The sequence below is a fragment of the Colius striatus genome, chromosome 19, assembly GCF_028858725.1.
Source record: "Colius striatus isolate bColStr4 chromosome 19, bColStr4.1.hap1, whole genome shotgun sequence".
Taxonomy (NCBI): Eukaryota; Metazoa; Chordata; class Aves; order Coliiformes; family Coliidae; genus Colius; species Colius striatus.
The window spans coordinates 1,097,781-1,118,149 of record NC_084777.1 but is presented as its reverse complement, the minus strand read 5'-3'; the positions used below and the strand labels follow the sequence as shown (position 1 = coordinate 1,118,149).

At 58.8% G+C, this 20,369-nt stretch overlaps 2 protein-coding genes across 4 annotated transcripts in view; one reads left to right on the top strand and one right to left on the bottom strand.

The window, feature by feature from the left end:
* NR6A1 (nuclear receptor subfamily 6 group A member 1) overlaps positions 1–7,330 on the bottom strand; it is an 82,665-nt gene extending 75,335 nt beyond the window's left edge. For all 3 annotated transcript variants that reach the window (XM_062011737.1, XM_062011738.1, XM_062011739.1), the window contains exon 1: positions 7,220–7,330. In XM_062011737.1, the coding sequence (XP_061867721.1) occupies positions 7,220–7,286 (67 nt within the window). In that variant the 5' untranslated portion in view covers positions 7,287–7,330. The remainder of the gene's footprint in view (positions 1–7,219) is intronic.
* A 786-nt stretch (positions 7,331–8,116) lies between these two features.
* Positions 8,117–16,520, top strand: OLFML2A (olfactomedin like 2A). Its single transcript, XM_062011832.1, has 8 exons — positions 8,117–8,199; positions 12,951–13,214; positions 13,412–13,519; positions 13,634–13,819; positions 13,932–14,193; positions 14,290–14,514; positions 14,654–14,839; positions 15,087–16,520. Exons 1-8 carry the CDS (start codon positions 8,134–8,136, stop codon positions 15,686–15,688), a joined length of 1,899 nt encoding a protein of 632 aa, XP_061867816.1. The 5' UTR covers positions 8,117–8,133; the 3' UTR covers positions 15,689–16,520.
* Positions 16,521–20,369: the final 3,849 nt, after the last annotated feature.

The following is a 20,369-nucleotide window of genomic DNA, read 5'->3' as shown; positions in this document are numbered from 1 at the left end:
AAGCACCCAGAAGCTCTGCCAGCTTGCAGCAGTGATTTAGCCTCCCCTCGCTTGCTCCTGCAGCACTTGCCAAGCTTGTACTGTGAAGCAGACAACTCCTGCCCTGCAAAGCCTCAAAGGGAACACAGAAGTCCACCACAGCCCATGTTGGTACCAATACCACTTCTCTGGCAACTGTCTCAACACTTGACATCTTCATACTTCAAACCAGAGACTCATGAGTTCACCTCATGTTAACTAGAAACTAATCACTAAAAATCAGAGTAAGAACACTCCCACCTAGGCACTCCCTGCTGTTCATCACTGTCACCTTTCACAGATGGCCATGTTCTGCTTGGCCAGCAGTGTGAGGTCAACCACAGACCCTGCCCAAGCTTGGCAACAAGTGAAGAAAACAAGTGTAATAGCAGTGTGACCTGATCCTTTAGGGGACCACGTAAGATGAGGCTGGCTCTAGCACTGCCTTGGCAATCTGGAGAGGGCCAGCAGCACTAGGCAAGCCTGAGGACACCTGTGGCAGAAGCTGTCAGCACACTGGGGTCATCTCCACTCCACATAGCTCACTTACATTTCATTCATGCAAGCCTGCTCTGAGCACAGGGCAACTGGTGCACAAAAGGCTAGTGGCCTCCCAGAGCCAGCAAAAAACTGGCACTTCCTGAGTAGGTCTGTAAAGGGGTACAGGGCCGGGCCCTTGAAAGTTATGTTTGTTTCAAGTCTCTGTAGCTATTGAAATAGAAAATGGAAACAGACCCAGCACTCAAACCACACAGCCAAGTCTGTGTCAAGCCCCCACTAAACACACATGGAAGCAGAGAACGGGGCCAGACCGGCACCCAGGAACACTGCACAGGGCTCCTGCTGCCTCTGCCCTGCCACACTTGGAGCAGGCATCAGCAGGGCAACACCAAGCCACAGCTCATTAGGGCCATTAGCTCAATGCCTCTTATTTCCTACAAGGCATGCAAGAAATGTTTTCCTGGTGAAGGAATTCCAGCAATCTATTTGCCAATTATTTTATCACAAACATTATGGCCTTTCTCATGCAACAGCTATTGCAGAGGCTTCCATTTCCAACAAATGTTACAAACAACTCTCTTGCTCCAAATTATAGCATCTTACTAGAAAATAAGAATTCAAATAACCTCTGTCCACTTGCTAAAATAAAACATCCTACAGATTAATCAACCACTATTTACTTATATCTGTATTTTTTAACACAAGTTCCAGATAGAAGATGAAGACCAGCATCCAGAGGTGCACGTCCTTCCCTGGGATCAGTTTGCAACACAAGATATTTCAAACTTCAGGAAGTTTCAGGAAGAAAGTGATAAATTTTTAATTTCCAGATAAAACCACCATGCTGCTGTAGTTGCTGTTTATAGGATAGAGAGTTTTGGGAACAGGAGACAAAACTTTCACTTATGAGCTACAGAAAGGTAAAGAAAAAGAGTCTTGAAACAAAACAAAGCTCAGCATCACAAGAAACAAAATCTTTAGTTCAAGCTGAAGTTGCCTTTACAACATTGTTTTCTTTAACCGATTCTCTTTGACAAAAGACAGTCCTTTACACCAGAGGTATAGGTTACTACTGGTGAATAAGCACAAACACAACACTTTTTCCTCTGTCAACATGAAGGCACATTTTTGGTAGGGCCAGTGATCCCTATTTCCCACATTGTGTGATTGATTAGACTCTACTCCTTAGAAGAGTTGATTGGTTTCCTGGTGCCAGGAAAATGATTGATGAATATTTCAAGCCATGGGCCTCTCTTCCTGCTGGGTGTCCTTTTCACATGTCTCCAATGGGCCTGGGGATTTTTTTTCAAGACTAGGAAGTGTCATTTTTATGGATATCATCCTGTGACAGGGACAGTTCACTGAGCAGAGGCCCTATGTAAATCAAAGTGAAATACTAAAGGTCAACTCAAGTGTTAAGGTGACAGACCCATACAACATGTATCAGGTAAGCAGGAAAACAGAAGTGGGCAAAGAAAAACCCCTCAAAGCCAGCAAGTTAAGCAGGAGGCACTGGGTAACCACACTTGCAGCTGTGAATTGGTGGCTGCAAGGCATTCCACAGCACTGGCATCAAATGCATGCTTTCCTCTGCTTTCTTCTATTTTCTAAAACCCTGCAAAGGGCCTGTCAGAGACCCATTCTGCTGGGACCTTGGGTTTCTGCTCGTCTGAAATACACACACACTGTCGAGAAAAACCATACTAACTTTAAAGCTCAAAAGCAAGCACCAACTAAGCATTTCTAGTGAGACACCAAAGACAAGGCTAAGCTACAAACTCCCAGCTTGCACACTGGATCAGCATCATCAACATCAACCCAACGCAGAATCTCCAAAGCCATCTCCAAGCACCTTATATTTAGCACTGACTTTTCATTTGAAATCAGCCAAATATCAGTTTTTTAGGAGCATTCAAGAAGCTGATCAATCTGACACCACAGAAGTTACCCAAATCAGTGTTTTACCACAAGACTGCAAGCTGCAGGCAAGGATCACAAAACCACAGAGCCCTAGCACAACTGCTATAATTTCAACTAGTTCATACAAAACTAACGGGTAAAGACGTTCCTGCTACCAGTTCTAACTTTGCTGCTGTGTAGAAGAGAGTCAAGCCTCTATGACCATCATACAGGTGCTTTAAGCAAATGTGCCAGTGTGCTGACAAACTGGTATGGAACAGCAATAGCAAGTACAGCTTAGATGTACCAGCCACAGGAAAGCACCCTTCACACCCCAAGCTCCTGCTGAACAGACACTCGGCTCTACCTCTGGGAAAAAAAAATGACCTTAAGTATCAAGCTCCAAGTTAACAGGTTCTCTATTGCAAAATAAGCCAAGATCTGAGCTGGGCTGCTAGCCACCTTAAATCAGAGCCCCAGGAACCAAGAATGTCATATTACATTAAGTTATTTGCAGGTAAGAGTAAGCACTACTTGTGACCCATAGAAAGGATCTTCACTGCTGTCAACATCAGGCACAAGACATCTAAAGCAACAGCATACTTAGGAATAATTCTTTGTAGGCATTGCCAAACAACATTAAAAAGTCAAGTTGCAGCTGCAAGACTGAACAAATACATGTTTGGAGAACAAGTTACTGCTTGGCAGAACTTTCAGAACACAAATTCTTTTCAGATGTTCTTTACTACAACCACCACAGCCATCATTTAATCACTTAATTCTGGCTTTGGGATCTGATCAAAACAATTCCCACAGATGAACCCTATGAGTCTCTGTAGTGCCAGAGTCAGTATCAACTAAGTAGCATAAACCCTGACATCTATAGGAGCATCAGGCCCATTTACAGATTCAGAAAGAATCTCGCTGGTTAGCTCACAGTACAGCAAATCCACCACACTGACCTGAGCACAACGTGCATGCTTAGAAATACCTCCCACCACTGCAATGCTGCTGCTGGAATAACTGGTGGGATTGCACATGAAAAGAGAACTTTGAGATTTAGTCCCAACAGCTTCACAATCCTGGGTTATATTGCCATGAAAGATGTTTCATGTTTCCATCAAGACAGCACTTTGTGGTCAGCCACAACCTTGGCAAATCTTTCTCTTTTTTTTCCTGATGCATACACAAAGGGAAAAAGGGTTTAAAAAAATGTATCCTTCACACTGACCAGCCATTTCTCAAGTCTTAATTTCACCACCATCCAGGCCTACAACTGGGGTGATTAAGCAACAGAAGGCAGATATGCAGCTTATGGTCTCCAAAGGACGGGAGGGTCCACCCTTTGTAAATGAAACCTCCTTATCAAAGGGCTGGAGCAGAACTCAGATACTCCAGACACATACTGCTTTCAAGATAAGTTATTGCTAATCATTCACCAATAAAGAACTTCACTGAAGCTGCCTACCAGTGGTGTGCTTCCTCTTTCTAACAAAACCTGTACAGATCATTTTTATCAACACACAAAATCTGCAAGCCTTCTAATTAGGTAATTAGAACTATAATAATTAAGACTAAAGCTAAACCTCGAAGGATCCTCTTGTCCCCTGACTTCCCCTTCTCAATTAACTCTGCAAAGTGATAACCACTCTGGCTTAAAGGCTAAAAAATTGAAAGGATCAAAAGGCTAGTTTAATACAGCTGGAGGGAAAGAATGCATTTGAGCTCACCAGCAACCATCTGATGAAACCCTGGGCCAATTCTTTATGTAAATTACTTAATTAGAATTACCAGATTACACTGCTGAGGGCTTTATTTAAATAGGCAGTTTATCAACAGGATAAACTCTGCTCTCATTCCCAGAGAATGCTAGTGTAAATCCATTTGTTCAAAGCTACCAGCATGTAAGAGCTGAACAGTAACATTACCCCCACAAAACAAAAAATCCCCACTGACTTGCCAGAGACAGCACAAAGATGACTATTGCTTCCCTAAGACCACAGAGGGGTCTCCCTGATGGAAAAGTTCCCTCACTTTCTAGAATACAGTACCTTTACACTGTTTTATAGCAAAGCTGGGAAAAAATCCAGTTGTTGCAGTATCCCATCACACACTGCATCTGCTGAACATGCATTGCTAGGCCTGCTTTTAGTACAAAAAGGCATGCATAAACCCATTTTCCTGATTAATGATCTACAGAAGCCATCAATACCAAATTCCAACTTTACACCAAGAGGTATTTTTCCATCTTACCATCAAGTCTAACAAAGTTCTTCCTAAGTTACAAGTCTTTTCTTTCCCATTGTAGACCCAAGCTCATAATTCTACTTTTTATTATTGTCTATTTTCATTTACAAAAGCAAGAGCCATCCACAGCCAGCAAGGCAATACTGAGTTGAAATAACACTGCAGCTTCTTGTTTATTCAGAGACATTTGACTTCAGCAGCATTGCCATTCCACAACTCAATTTGTTTTTCTTACTAAGTCTTCAAAGAAATGTTTATAGCAAGTAAACCAAAACCTAACTGTATCAATGAAATAGTCTTTGTTAAGCAAAGGCTTATCTCATCAGATGCAAAGCAATCAAGCATAAAGGACCACTAAAAATGTCAGTGTGTGCCAGTAAAGTTTGGGAGTGCTGTGGAAAAAGGAAGGGATGCAAGCAATGGGGTTTTTCTTTGAAAAAATTTACATTCTTTGTGCTCTTACAACTTTCCTCTCTCTCTGGTACGAGGTTCCTCCAACATAGCCATCTACCTATCTGAAACACTGATAATCTTAAGGGAACACAAAACTGAAGTAGTTTCCTGACACTTAAATTTGTCTTCCAAGATCACACCACACAAAGTGTCCAGAGTTAGTTTAATTTTAGATAATCTGCTTTCGTGATACCTTAGTTAAAACACAATTCAAACTATGTAAAAGCCATTGCATTCATAGAGGAAAGACACAACCTGACCAGCAAACTAGTGTTAAATGGGATGCTGCTGAGAAACAATTGATAATGATGCTGGGAAAATGAATGCTCTAATTTAAAACCACCACAAAACCTTATTTTCCTTATTGCCATGGATTTGCTTGATGACAAAATGCACTTCTTACACGGAAGGCAATAGACTCAAATTGGTATGAGAAAGCCTTCACCTTATAGGTTAAGAACGTCAAATTCCCTCTCAAGTAATGAGGAATTGCCCACAACTGCTGCAATGAAATTGTCCAACCGCATTTCAAACTTATTCCAAGGCTTCTTTCACTGAAGACACCATGAACTCTGCTGCAGCAGTTGACTGGGGGTTAACAGAACCCATGTTCAGAGCTTAAGTTCATTAATGATTTTAACATAGCCACCAATGAGATAATCGTATTTCCCGTGCACCTATGTGTATGTCATACAATTTTAACTGCTTTCATCAAGCGTGAAGATGCTGTGCCTCAAGGCATGGCAAATGCTGTGAACCTTCCCTCAAAAGAAGAAATGTTAAGAGTCTTGATTTGCCATTACCATTTGCAGATATTTGTAAGCCAACAAAGCAACAAGCCAATCTTTTCCGCTCCTCCCCTGGCCCCTGCAGGCTTTAGAAAGACTGAAGGTCAAGCAGTGTCTCAACACCGTGCGGGTATTTCACATATTTGAAGGCAAAGTAGTAAAAGGTTGTTACATCATCCATTCAAAAGACTAACCACAGCCACAGGTACAGCATCTGTCACATGAAACAGCTGTGCAAGACATCAATAATTCCTAAAACTCATTGTAAAAAAAAATCAAGAGACTCTTCCCAAATCCCACATTTCTGTGGTGAAAGAGATAAATGCTAACCAAGTATTAATATTGTCCAAGATAGTAAAGCAACACACACTTCTCAAATTAAGTCAGAAAGTTCTAGAAGTATTAAGGATGAAAAGCACCTTTCATCCAATTGGGCATCTAATTCAGAGGAATAAAGTGTTCCCAGCAGTGTCACAAAGGGCCACAAGTCAAAATTACATTTGAGGGCGGCCAGAGAAAGCCAAAGCTGGCAGTGACAGAAATGGGTATGTGTTGGAAATGCTCCTATCCAGCAAACGGCAGTGATGCTGCTGATAAGAAGCCTCTTTTGTCCAAGCGCATCCTTTGTAGCAAAGACTACCTTACAATAGTAAAATGCAACTGTAAACCATAAAAAATGGCAGACATTCAAGTGCAGATGCGGTATCTACATACTGAAGTGTAAAAGGGTCCCAAATGGGGCCTATAAACGCCACATGCATCCCGCAGCCGCGGCAACAGCGCGCACCCGCCCCCCAAAGCCCTCACAGCCTCCGGCCTCGGGACCGGGCAGCCCCCGCGAGCCGACACCGAGGCCAGCGCGACAGCGAGCGCGGCCGCAGCGCAACGCGCCCGGCGCGGCGGGAGCTCCCGCGGCGGAGCGCGGCTCCAGAACTCGCCAGGCGCAAGACTTGGATGGAGAAAAAAACATAAACCGCTACACTTTCGGGAAAAGCGGCTATGTCAGCAGGACACTCGCGAGCAGCAGAACCCCCGCGCGTCCCGCACGGCCCCGCGCGGAGCGGGGCGCTGACAGCGGGGCGCGGCGCGGGCAGGGCGGGCAGCACGCGCGGCCCTTTGTTGTGCCCCGCGACCGCGGAAAGTTGCGGCCGCCGGAGCCCCCCCGGAGAGGCGGCCGAGGGGCGGCAGGCAGAGCCTGGGCACGGTACCGGCCCGGCAGAGACCGCGCCACACGGCCCGCGCCCCCCCCACCCTCCCTCTCCCCCGGCCCTGAGGGGCGCCCGCGGCCGGCCCGGACCCCGCGCTCCACTCACCGTTGCGGGGTGTCCCCTTGGCGGCGGCGCGGGGCTCCGGGAGCTCTGCGGACGGCTCCAGCTCCATGGCGGCGCCGGGGCCGCGCCGGGCCGGGGCGCGGCGGGTCTCAGGGGCCCCGGCGGCCGCGCTGCCCCATGGCCGCTCCGGGCGCTGCTGACAGCCACAGGCTCAGGCACAGCCGCCGCTGCGGGCGCCGCGCTGGGGCCGGGCCGCCCCGCCCTCTCGCGGGGCACGACGGGAAGCGTAGTCCGCGCGCGCCTCCCGGATGTACCCGCGCGGCTCCGCCCACACGCGGCCCCGCCCATCACATGGCCCCGCCCACACGCGGTCCCGCCCACACGCGGCTCCGCCCATCACATGGCCCCGTCCACACGGGCCCCGCCCATCGTGTGGCCCCGCCCTGCTTGGCCCCGCCCCCCGTCCGGCGCGCGCCGGGCTGTGCCGAGGGGCAAGTCCCCGCGCCCCGGCAGCAGCAGGAGCGCCGCGCCGCCAGGGGGCGCCCGAGCCCTGGGCGCTGCTGCGGCAGCCGGGAGCCGGGAGCCGGGAGCCGGGGGCTGAGCCCCGGGGAGGGTCGGACAGGCTCGGCCGGGACACGGCGGGGACATCGGCCGGCCTGGGAACAGGGCAGCGGGCAGCCCCGAGAGGGAGCGGGCAGCCCTGACACTGGGCACGCTGCAGCACAAGGGTACCCGACAGCCGAGTCCGAGCCGGCAGCCAACCCCGGTACGGGGCAAGCCCGGACAGCCCCGGGGTGGGCACCGGCCAGCTCCGCCCGGGCGGGACCGCGCCGCCCCCGCCGTGGCCGCTCCTGGGGCCGGTGCCGCTGCCAGGACGGGGCGGGGCGGACGGCTCCTCCCGCCGCCGGGCCGGGCGGAGCGGGCGCTCGGTGCGGGCGCTCGGCGCCGCTCTCGCCATGCGGGCGCTGCTGCTCCCGGCGCTGCTGCTCCCGGTGCTGGCCGCGGCGCCCGGCGCCGCCACGGTAAGCACCCGCCGGACCGGGACAGGGGTCGGGGATGGGACTGGGGCGCGCCCAACCGCCGTGCGCCCGCGGGTGCCCGGGAGCGGGTGGGAGCAGCCCTCCTCCCCGCGGGGCCGCTGCCGTCGGGGCGGCCGGTGCCGGTCCGGAGGTCCCGCTGGCGGCAGCGGTCCCTGCCGTGCCCGGGCCGGCTGTGGCGGGGGGTCCCAAGGCGGTACCGTGCACCCCCGACGCCTCCAGTTGCACCAGCACCGAGAGCGACAGGATCGGGCAGGAGTGCCCGAGCGCCCGCGGGGGAGAGCGGGCGACGTGAGCCCGGCCCCGGGCCGGCACCAGCACCGCAACCCGTGCCAGGGCCCTGGACCGTGCCCCCGCGCCCAGGCTCCCGGCCGTGACGGGCACGGAGGGTGTTTTCCTGCAGGAGCGGGATGTCCTGGCGAGCTCAGCTCAGCCCCCGAGTGCCGAGCCTGGTCGCGGAGCGTGGGACGTTCCCGGGGAAAGGCCGGTGCGGTTGTGGTGCTGGTGCTCCCTTTGCTTCAGGGCTCTCGGCGCAGGGAAGGTTTCGAGCGTGTTGGTGGGTTGGAAGGTGCCCAAGCCCCGGCGCTGCGGTGACGAGCTCTGCAATTAACGTCTCCGCGCCAGAAAGAACAGCCCAGACAAGATTTCCCCCGCGAAGAGGAGCGCGGGACGCGGCAGCGCAGCGCAGGGCAGCGCAGGGCAGCGCAGGGCAGCGCAGCGCAGGGCAGCGCAGGGCAGCGCAGGGCAGCACAGGGCAGCGGCAGCGCAGGGCAGCACAGGGCAGAGGCAGGGCAGAGGCAGCGCAGGGCAGCACAGGGCAGAGGCAGGGCAGAGGCAGCGCAGGGCAGCACAGGGCAGAGGCAGCGCAGGGCAGGGCAGGGCAGCGCAGGGCAGCGCAGGGCAGCGCAGGGCAGCGCAGGGCAGCGGCAGCGCAGGGCAGCACAGGGCAGAGGCAGCGCAGGGCAGCACAGGGCAGCGGCAGCGCAGGGCAGGGCAGGGCAGCACAGGGCAGAGGCAGCGCAGGGCAGGGCAGGGCAGGGCAGGGCAGCGCAGGGCAGCGCAGGGCAGCGGCAGCGCAGGGCAGCACAGGGCAGAGGCAGCGCAGGGCAGCACAGGGCAGAGGCAGCGCAGGGCAGGGCAGGGCAGCGCAGGGCAGCGCAGGGCAGCGCAGGGCAGCGCAGCGCAGGGCAGCACAGGGCAGAGGCAGGGCAGAGGCAGCGCAGGGCAGCACAGGGCAGAGGCAGGGCAGAGGCAGCGCAGGGCAGGGCAGCGCAGGGCAGGGCAGCGGCAGCGCAGGGCAGCTGGACACCGGCACCCGGCCCGGCGCCTGGGCGCTGAGAGCAGCCCCCGGGGAGGACGGGCGCTGGTGCCAGGATCACCAAAGCGTTACAAAGCCGAGATTTTCCGAGTCATTTGGTGGAACAAGATGAAAAGGCAGCTGTGGCTGGCAGTGGTTGGCGTGGGAGCGGCATCAGAGCGCGCTGTGCCGCGGTGCCTGGATGGCTTTCAGGGGTGATGCTGTCTGAAGGGTGCTGGGACGTGCACCCGTGGACCTGGGCAGTGCTGTCACCTCCTCCCTCTGTGCAGGTGCTGCCCGCTGTGCCTGAAGCTGGTTTTCCAGCCCTTGTCGTGTGGATGCAATCCCGTCCGTGGGCATTTGGGTGCCATACAAGCGCTTCGCATGGCTGTGTCCCCGTGACTGACACAGGACCTGCGGGCAGTGCCAGTGCCTGTGGTCTGGCTGCCATCGGCCATGGCCCAGCTCTGCCAGCACCACTCTGCCCTTGGCTCCCTGTGCTGCAGAACATGTTTGACACGTTGTGCCAGGACAGGGAGGAGGAGGAAGAGGAGGGTGACATGGTTTCCCTCCCGTGACGGGGACATGCCTTCCTGCAGCTGTGCGAGAGGCGCTCAGCATGGCAGCGTGCTTATCAACACAGCGTGTTTTCCTCCCAGACAAGTCTTCTGGCAGCAATCAAAGGACGGCTTCAAAGCTGGCCAAGGTTCATTGTCAAAGGTCCCGCTTTCTCCAAATAATGGTGCAAACTCGGCACTCACATGGACGTGCTTGCAAGAGGTCCCAGAGACTCAGCAGCACTGGGAAAAGCACCCAGCTCATAAAACTGGGACTGAGGGAACCCACAGCAACGTGCAGGGAAGCTCTCCCACGCCAGCCATGGGTGCACAGCCCCACTGCAGCGCTGGGACTCCCACGGAGGAGCAGCAGTGCCCACCTGTCCGTGCCCTGGGCTGGGGTCCGCAGGGAAAGAACCACTTGGAGACCCTGTGGAGCTGCAGCAGCCCCCACAAAGGCTTTTTGGGGAGCCATCAGATTCCCCCCCGAGCAGCCAGTGCAGTGTGTCAGCCTTCGGCAGGGGCTGCCTCACACCCCCATGTCCCAGCCCTCAGGGAGGGGGTCCCGTGTGGGCTGTCCCCATGGGGTCAGGCACAGCCGGGCACAGGCTGACGGAGGACGATGGGCTGAGGCAGAATGGGCCACTCAGGGGCCTTTTCTTTAAAGACTTCCTTGTTTATCACCTTTTCTGTATAAATAGAACATAGGGTTCCTGTTTAAGGAAGCCATTTGAAAGGCAGAAGGAGGTTTAATGTTACCACCCCACGCGAAGGCGGGCGGCTGCCCCGGCTGTTGTGCCGCAGGGCGCAGGCAGCGCCTGGGAAGGGGCGGCCGCTCTCCCCCGGCCCCCAGCACCCGCTCGCACCTTGACCTGGGGGGAGCTGGGTTTTGTCTTGCTGCGTGGCTGCGAGGCAAAAGCAGCTGCTGGGCCCTGTGCCACTGCTGCAGCCAGCCTCGGCCAGGGACAGGAGGGACGTGGCTTGGACTCGGGGGTGTCTGGGGAAGAGGCTATCCCTCTGTGCTGAACTGGAGCCTCCGTTTGCTCAGCTCCTCGTGTGCTGCACAGTGTCAACAGCCGCTGACGGGGCTGCTCTGGGCACACTGGCTGTGCACGGCTCCAGCCCACCCGTGCCCCACCTCAGGGGGACGCTGGGCCCTGGCGCTGGCTGTGCCTCCCGCTGCTGCGCTGCCAGGGGAGGGAGGGGACACACAGCCTGGAGCCGCCTGCTCCCACGGGAAACAGCTTCCTGCACGGGCAGCCGCGGCCCTTCCCTGCGGACGGTGCTGGCATGGGGCAGCAGCGTGGCCCCGGGTGTCAGGCTGTGCTGCAGCCGTGGCTGGTGCAGTGTTGGTGGGAATGGGGAGTCCCACCTGGGAATTCAAGTGGAGCTCCCATGGAGCACACCAGGACCCCAGGCAGAGCTCGCACAGGGCTGGGTGTGCACACGGGGACCTCGTGCACATGGAAGGACAGAGCCTGTGGCAGCACAGCAGCTGCACTAGGGGCCAGGGAGCTGCCCGGGTGTGTGTGGAGTGGCTGGCCAGGACTGGGCTGTTTGCACAAGCACCAGCATTGCCTGGGGAGGTCAAGGGGCCCCAGGGAGGTGCGAGACCCTGCAGAGGTGGTGTTTGGGGAGGGAGTCCCTGCCCCACTGCTCCCTGCTGAGAACTTGATTAGATCCTGTTCGATTTACAGCCCTCTCAGGGGCTTGGTGTTTCCCTCACAATCATCAGGACTTTCCCTTTGAAAGGGAGAGAGGCTTTTTTAAAATGCAAAATGCGGGAGTTTTTGGTGCAGCTTTAGGAAGGGAAGCCCCCATCCCTGCTGTGAGGCTCTGGGGAGATGAGGGTCCCTGCCAGGCAGGCACTGCTCCAGGAAAACAACTGCCCAGGTGCCACCAGCACATCAGCCCAGCTGGGGAGGGACAGATGGTGCCTGTGTGGCCGTGGGTGCTGCCTGCAGGGAGGATATCAGCCCTTTGGGCCTCTGCCCTTTCCCACGCCACGCTGTGCTCTAGGGCAGGATGGGAGAGCCAGAGCTGCACTGATTTCCCAGCTCTGCCACCGTTCTGTTTCCCAGGGTGAGTCAGAGTCCCTGCGGGCAGAGCTCTCCCCCTCTGGGGTCACTGCGCTGCCTCCCCCCTTCCTCCCACTCCCCTGGGTGCTGAGAGCAGGCACGTCCCCACACACGGGGCACAGCGTGGCCGTGCTCCCCACCAGCACAGACAGACCCCACGGGCACAGAGCTGCTGTCAGGGAGGGAGCAGGACGCAGCTCTCCATCCCACCAGGCAAGCTGAGCTGCAGCCTTGTTCCCAAGCACAACGGGGAGGGGGGAGAAGAGCTCCTTATTTGCAGAAACCATCTGAAAAGCACCCTGGGCTCCATAGCGTGCGTCAGGGCCATGTGTGGAAACAAGGGAGTCCTTGAGCATGTGCCTCGGGCCATTGCGGGAGTCTGGAGGGGGCCGAGCGTGTCACCACGAACAACGGCCCCTGTGTGGGCTCGGGGCTGCGGCACAAGGGCGACAGAGCACCGTGGGGCTCCTCGCCGCAGTCACTGTCACTCGGGTCTTGCTGGAGACTGGGAACCAGCTACAGAAATGGCACCACAGTACCTGGGAGCACAAAACGCTGCCGTGGCCGCAGGGGCGAGTGGCTGCCTGGGTGTCACCTGCAGCAGCCAGGTGCAGGGTGGTGGGACAGGGTGCCCCGGCACTGGCGATGCCCCACGCTCTCTGGGGCATGGCTGAGCGCCTTGGGGGCGGTGGGAGGCCTCTGGCCACGCAGCAGAGGGGGACATGGCCGTGATGGCTCGGTGGGGCCGGCAGCGCCTGTGGGGTGTCTGGGCAGGACACCTCACCGCCCGCCCCCCTCCCACAGGCGCTGGGCGAGTCGGACCAGGTCCGGATGACCTCGGAGGGCTCCGACTGCCGCTGCAAGTGCATCCTGCGGCCGCTCAGCAAGGACGCCTGCGGCCGCGTCCGCAGCGGCAGCGCGCGCGTCGAGGACTTCTACACGGTGGAGACGGTGAGCTCGGGGGCCGACTGCAAGTGCTCCTGCACCGCACCCCCCTCCTCGCTCAACCCCTGCGAGAACGAGTGGAAGATGGAGAAGCTGAAGAAGCAGGCGCCTGAGCTCTTCAAGGTATCTGTGGGCAAGCTGGGGCTGGGCCTGGGGGCTGGAGGCGCCCTCCTCACATTCAGCCCACACTCCCCGTCCCTGCCTCACAGGGCAATGGAGCACTGTGGTTCCTGTGCTCTGGCTGTGAACGTGTGGGGATATTGCAGTGGCTGTGCAGCCCTGTCCTGTGCCCCAGCCCCAGCCCTGCTCTCCCTCCACAGCTGCAGTCCATGGTGGACCTGCTGGAGGGAACGCTCTACAGCATGGACCTGATGAAGGTGCACTCCTACATCAACAAGGTGGTGGCCCAGATGAACACACTGGAGGAGGTGAGTGAGCCCCGAGAGGTGCCGTCCCCACAGCGTGTCCCGTCCGGCTGCTCGGGACTGTCTGGGGGCGCCGAGGGTTCCCCACGTGGGCATCCACCCTCTCCTCTCCTCCAGACCATCAAGACCAACCTGAGCAGGGAGAACGACTTCATGAAGGAGAGTGTCCTGCACCTCACCGACCAGATGAAACGCTACGAGAACTACTCTGACATCATGATGAGCATCAAGAAGGAGATCTCCAACCTGGGCTACCAGCTGCTGCAGAAGGACGCGGCCGCCGTCCCCGAGAGCAAGGCGCAGGTACCCGCGGGGCTGCAGCCCCTCGCACGCACGGCCGGGGCTGAGGGCGGGCGCTGGAGCTCCCACGAGGGCACGGGGCCGGGGGTGGGTCTGACCGGGCCGTGCCCCCCAGGACACGGCGGGTGGCCGGGAGAAGGAGGCGGGGCGGTACCCCAACCCCCGCAAGGCGCTGGGGGACAGGGCAGCTCCCCGGGCGCCCAAGGAGAAGCAGCTGAAGCCCGAGAAGCCCAAAAAGGACACCACCAAGGCCAGGGGGGCGTCGCTGCCTACGCCCAAGCCCAAGCTGCCGGCACACCAGCAAACCGTGGTCCGAGGCGTCACTTACTACAAGGCCGGGCAGGCAGGAGCAGCGGAGGGGCTGGCCGGCAGCCGCGGTGAGTCCCGGGAGGGGGCAGGGACACCCCCCCGCCCAGGCCAAGGGCCGGGGCTGCCCCTGCAAACGCACTGACCCCCGTCTCCTGCTCCCACAGAGAGCCCTGCGAAGGGGGCGGCCACGCAGGAGGAGAGGGACCCCCCGGCCCTCCCAGCCGAGGGGGCCCCAGCCCAAGCCGTTAGGCAGGCACAGACCACCGTGCCCAGCACCACAGCTGTGCCCAGCACTGCCCTGGCCCCCCGCCCCACGGCCCGCAGCCCGCCAGCCACTGTCCTCAGGCAGGGGACTGACAGCGCCGGGGGCCACGAAGCGCCAAACAGAGGTGGGTGAGCAGGGGGGTCCCAGCGCCCGTGGCCAGGCTGGGTCAGCAATAGCCCTGCCATCAAGAGAGGCTTCCCAGCCTGGCAGAGGCAGGCTGCCTGGGGCAGGGGTGAGCCTTCCTCCTCCCCCTTGGTGCACAGTGAAGGAGGTGGAGTGCGAAGGCACCATCGAGTCGGTGGAGCCGCCCACAGAGCACCACAGCTACGGGCGCAACGAGGGGGCCTGGATGAAGGACCCGGCGGCCAAGGACGACCGCATCTACGTCACCAACTACTACTATGGCAACAGCCTGGTGGAGTTCAGGAGCCTTGAGAACTTCAAGCAGGGTGAGTGCTGGCGGCTGAGCGGGCACAGGGGCCCTGGCTCCTCCTGGGCAAGAGCTCAGCACTGTGCAAAGCCGGCCATGCCAGGCCCTGGGGCGGGGGGCAGCTGCTGGGGACCCGTGCTGGGGAGCATCCCTGAGGCAGCGAGTGGGACACAAGTCCCCACACGTCCCGCTGCCAGCACTCAGGCCATCATGCACAGGACCCCAGTGCTGTCAGGGGTCCCAACATCTCTCCTGCTCGCTTGCAGGCCGCTGGAGCAATCTCTACAAGCTGCCCTACAACTGGATCGGCACCGGGCACGTGGTGTACCGGGGAGCCTTTTACTACAACCGCGCCTTCACCAAGAACATCATCAAGTACGACCTGAAGGAGCGGTACGTGGCGGGCTGGGCCCTGCTCCACGACGCGCTGTACGAGGACACGACGCCCTGGAAGTGGAAGGGCCACTCGGACATCGACTTCGCCGTGGACGAGAGCGGGCTCTGGGTCATTTACCCCTCTGTGGACTACGACTACTCGCAGCAGGAGGTGATCGTCCTGAGCCGCCTCGACCCCGGGGACCTCTCGCTGCGGAGGGAGACCACCTGGAAGACCGGGCTGAAGCGCAATGCCTACGGGAACTGCTTCATCATCTGTGGCATCCTCTACGCCGTGGACACCTACAGCCAGAAGGAGGGGCAGATCTCCTACGCCTTCGACACGCACACGGACACGGAGGCAGAGCTCCGGCTGCCCTTCCTCAACCAGTACGCCTTCACCACGCAGGTCGACTACAACCCCAAGGAGAAGGTGCTCTATGCCTGGGACAACGGCCATCAGATGACCTATGGGCTGCGCTTCGTGGTCTGAGCACCCAGCCGGGTCCCAGCCGCACCCCTGTGCCCTCCCCTCACCGTGCCCAGCTGGGACGCCCCGACACAGCCGGCCCCAGCACCCCAGCCGGGCCAGGGCTGCGGCGAGAGCCCGGCTGCCACCCCAAAACCCTCCCCATCCGCCATCCACTCGCACCGTGCCTGCTGCATCGCAGGGGGTGCAGGTAAGTGCAGCCCCACCACACACCCCCTCGACAACGTGGCCTCTGGGGCTGTGGAGCTGCCCCACGGCCGGCTCTGCCTTCCCTGGGCTGTGGGACAGGAGCACAGCCCCACGTCCCTGTGGCACCAGGAGGCAGTGGGTCTGTGCCGCCGGCACCACGGCAGCTCCAGCCCCGCGGCACCGCACTGAGCAGCCCCCCGCACAGCACCCGCCCCTCGCACCGCTCCCCGCAAGCCCCCCGCGCCGCATGCTCACCCTACCCACCGCTGCCCGCCCGGGCACCATGCCCTGGCCTGTGCCCTGTGGGGCGGGCAGGGCCCCCTCGCTGCCGGGGCAGGACCAGCAGCTGCCCGTTGCTATTTTAGGAGATGATTAAGATGCCTTTGCTTTCGCTGCTCAGTAGCTTGTTATTTAACGCATTCACCGTGTCCGTGCAGAGCTCCTGCTCCTGCTCCTGCCTGCGGTGCCAGCTGCAGCCCTGCCTGCACCCCACCAGCACCCTCCCCAGGCAGGGGCAGGCACACACGGCCGGGGAGCCCACGGCCCTCCCGTGCTCTGCCTGGGGCAGGGTGAGGGGCTGGGAGTGCTTTGCTTGGTTTTGGTCATTTTAGACGTGAACAGTATTAAAAAACTAACCGATGTGAAACAGGGCTGTGTGTGCCGTTGTTTGTGCCAAAGCCGGGCAGGCAGGAGCGGGCAGGATGGGCACTCACTGTCCCTGTCCCATGGCCAGGCATGCCCAGGGGCTGCTGGCCCCACTCCGAGCCTGGGGAGGGCAGCGCACATCCCCCCTGGCAGCCCCCAGGCCGGGCAGCACAGAGGTTGGTGAGTTCTGAGCACAGACCTGAGGGAATGGGCCCTGCTGGGTCCTGGGGAAAAGGGGATTTGGCATTTCCAGGTCTGAGCTGCAGCCCGAGCAGTGGCAGCAGCCGAGGGAGAGCAGCTGCCCTGACCCCGCTGCAAAGTCTGGCAAGTGTGGAGCTGCCGGGGGGCCCCGAGGGGTGAGATCAGCCCCTGGGGCCCAGCTCCTTCCCGCTCCTGTCCCTACATGCCCGGGCAGCTGCCCCTCGGCACCAGCAGGCCCTGTGCCCTGGCCAGGTGCCCTGTGGAGCTGCGGCCGGGCTCCTTGTGCCGTGGAGCCGTCACCGACAGCTGAGCCCTGGCATCGCACCGTGCCAGCATGGCTGAATAGGTTCTGATTGCAGTGACCCAAAGCCAGGGCCAGGCCTGGGCAGGGCACAGTCTGGCATCCTCTGCCCCACACTGTACTCATGCCCAGGTCCTGCTCTGGCTCTCTGAGGCCTCGACCCTGCTCGTGCCTCAGCCCCGAAGCCCCCCATGCCGGCAGCGTGGTGCATCCCTCACTCAGCCACAACTCCCCACCATGAGAAAGGAGCTGTCTGACTTTCCCCCCCACCAGCTGGGTCCCTGCCAGGCTTTCATCTAATGATCCCCAGCAAATCCCTGTCCAAACAATACGAATTTCTGACATTTTTTCATGGTAAAGTAAACTCCCAGCACATCTCTGATTCCAGGGTTTGTTGTTGTTCGGCGGGGGCTGCCGCGGCTCTGCGCCGCCTCACTGCGCCAGGCCGTGCCACACAGCCCTGCACTCCCCTCGGGAGGAAAACACGGTGAAGGGAGTGACTAAACACATGTGGCCAGAGGCCAGAGACACCTCACTGCAGTTGTGGGACCCCCCCAGCTCCCCCTCTGAGAACCCCTAAGGCTTCCCTCTTCAGACCCCCAAAAGCACCCTCTAAGAGCACGGCCCTTGCTGCCCCTGACACTGTGATAAGGAGCAGCTTTGATTATCCACCCAGGACAGACATTTGCTGGAAGAGGAGGGGTGTGGGCCCTGGGAGCAGCTCCCCACACGCCAGGCTCAGCCCTGTGCTCAGCGCCAGCAGCCGCCTCTGCTCCCACCACCAACACACCAGCAGCAGCACAACCAAAGGGGCTTTTGTTTCCCAGTGGGGTTATTGTGTTGGGTCTTCCAGGCTTCCTGGACCCTCCACCTCTCAATGCCTTTTTCTCAATCTAAAGTCACTCTGATCCCGTTTCTGTTGTATGTCAGGGAATCCCACCCTGCTGCCTGCAGGATGTGTGCCAGCTGGGCACATGGGTACGGGAGCTCCAGTCACAGCAGCCCTTTGCTTCTGGTCCTGCTCCCTGGCCATGGTCCCCCAATGGCTGGTCCTGATCTCTGGTCCCAGATTCTGCTCTGCTCCCAGGCAGAATAATGCAGGCTGAGGAGGATGGGGTCCCCGAGCAGAACACGATGTGGCCGTGTGGGTGGGGGCAGGATGGGCTCCCGTCATGCTGCTGATTTCCAGACATTCCTCCTGTGCGTGGCCGGCACCACCTCGGCTCATAACGTGATTAAAAGATTAAAATCTCTCAGTTCAGCAGCAAGCAGCAAATGAAGCTTGAGACAGGGATGCTGAGGGGCTGTGGCGCCCGAGGGCCCCGTGATGCAGACGGGGTGCCCGGGGAAGGGCGGCTGAGGCCATCCGGGCAGGTGGCTGCTGGCACCGCAGCCCTCCCTCCCAAAACCCCTCCCACGGGCACGGCCCAGCAGCCAAGCACTAACCCCCAGCCCCTTCTCAGTTACTGGCTGGGGTTGGTTTGTTTGTGGTGGTTTGGCCTCACTCCTGGCCTGGCCAAGCTGCCCATCCTGCTCCCGCTGCCCTGCAGCACCACGCTGAGCACCAGCACGGCACAGAGCCCACGTGGGACAGGGGCTTGCCCCAGGATGGGCTCAGCCTTGAGGCGGGCAAAGCATGACCCCAGGGGACATCCCCGCTGGAGCCTGTGCCTGGCCACAGCCTGTGGGCACCTGCTGAGGGTGCACCAAAAACCTCATCTCTTGCTCCATGCCAGCGCTGACAGCCTCAGTCGCTGCAGCCGAGCCATCCCCAGCTGCTCCCATGGGAGGGCTGTGTGTCCCTCCCCAGGACACGAGACATTCTGCAGGGCAACTGTCCCTTTCCCTCCATTCCTATCCATCTGGGGAGCACTAACCCGGGAAAGGAGGCAATGTGCACCTGGCAGCAGGTGGAAGCGAGTCCTGGGGCTGTGTCACATCACCCACATTGCAGCCAACCCCGAGGGCCAGCAGGAAAGGGCCCGGAGATGGGAGGTGGCAGCGGGCGGAGGGAAGGGAGGGGAGGGGAGTCCTGGGCCTTGGCAGTGCCACCACTGACTCACCAGTGGAAACAGAAATCTGTTCCCTGGCTCACTGCTCCAAGCCACCCCAGTCCCCAGCACAGCAGCCCCTGGGGGCGGTGGGGTGCACCCTGCAAACACAGAGCACAGCACAGGGGGAAGGACTGCCGTGCTGCTCTCATGGCCGGGCTCTGCTCACCCCTACACAGGGGCCCTCCCTATCACCCTGTGGGCTCACAGCCAGCCTGGCAGGGAGCCAGGAGCTCTGGCATGTGGTGGCCCCCGTCTCCTGGGAGCCCAAAGGCCACCGTTGTCCAGGAGCCCCCAGGACAGCGGGAGCAGTCCCCAGACAGTGCCTGTATTCATGTGAGCAGCCAGACCAGAGCAGCGTGGGGACAAGTCCTGCCCCAGGCTGACAAAACGGGCATTCAGGGCAGGAGCAGACCTGGGCCACCCCTGTGGCTTTGCCCCCAGGACTGGGCACTCACAACACAGGGCCTGTTTGCACCAGACACCACTCACACACAGCTGCAGGGGCTGGGTGGCACACGGAGGGCACTGCATGGCTGAGGGCACCTGATGTGCCCAGGAGGGTCTCTCCCAAGCCCCCTGCCCATCCTGCCCTGCGCAGAACCTCATGTGCTGCTCCCTGCACTCGGAACTAGGGCCTCACTGTTCTCACTCTGGAGAGCTGCTAAGGAGCCATCCCAGGGGAGGGAGGTGACAGGAGCAGTGGCAGGAGCGTGCCAAGAGCTGGGGTTTGTGTCCAAACATAGAATCCTAGAATGGTAGGGCTTGGAAGGGATCTTTAGAGATCATCTAGTCCAACCCCCCCTGCAGAAGCAGGGTCACCTAGATCAGGTCACACAGGAACATGTCCAGGTGGGTCTTGAAGACCTCCAAGGAAGGAGCCTCCACAACCCCTCTGGGCAGCCTGTGCAAGGGCTCCCTCATCTGAACACTGAAATAGTTTCTTCTTATGTTTAAGTGGAACTCTTTGTGTTCCAGCTTCATCCCATCACCCCTTGTCCTGTTGCTGACTACTATAGAAAAGAGGGATGTCCCAACCTCCTGACACCCACTCTTTAGATATTTATAAATGTTAATAAGATCCCCCCTCAGTCTCCTCTTCTCCAGACTAAACAGCCCCAGGTCCCGCAGCCTTTCCTCATACAAAAGATGTTCCAGTCCCCTGATCATCTTGGTGTCCCTGCACTGGACTCTCTCCAGCAGTTCCCTATCCCTCTTGAGCTGAGGAGCCCAGAACTGGACACAGGACTCCAGATGAGGCCTCACCAGGGCAGAGTAGAGGGGGAGAAAATCATCA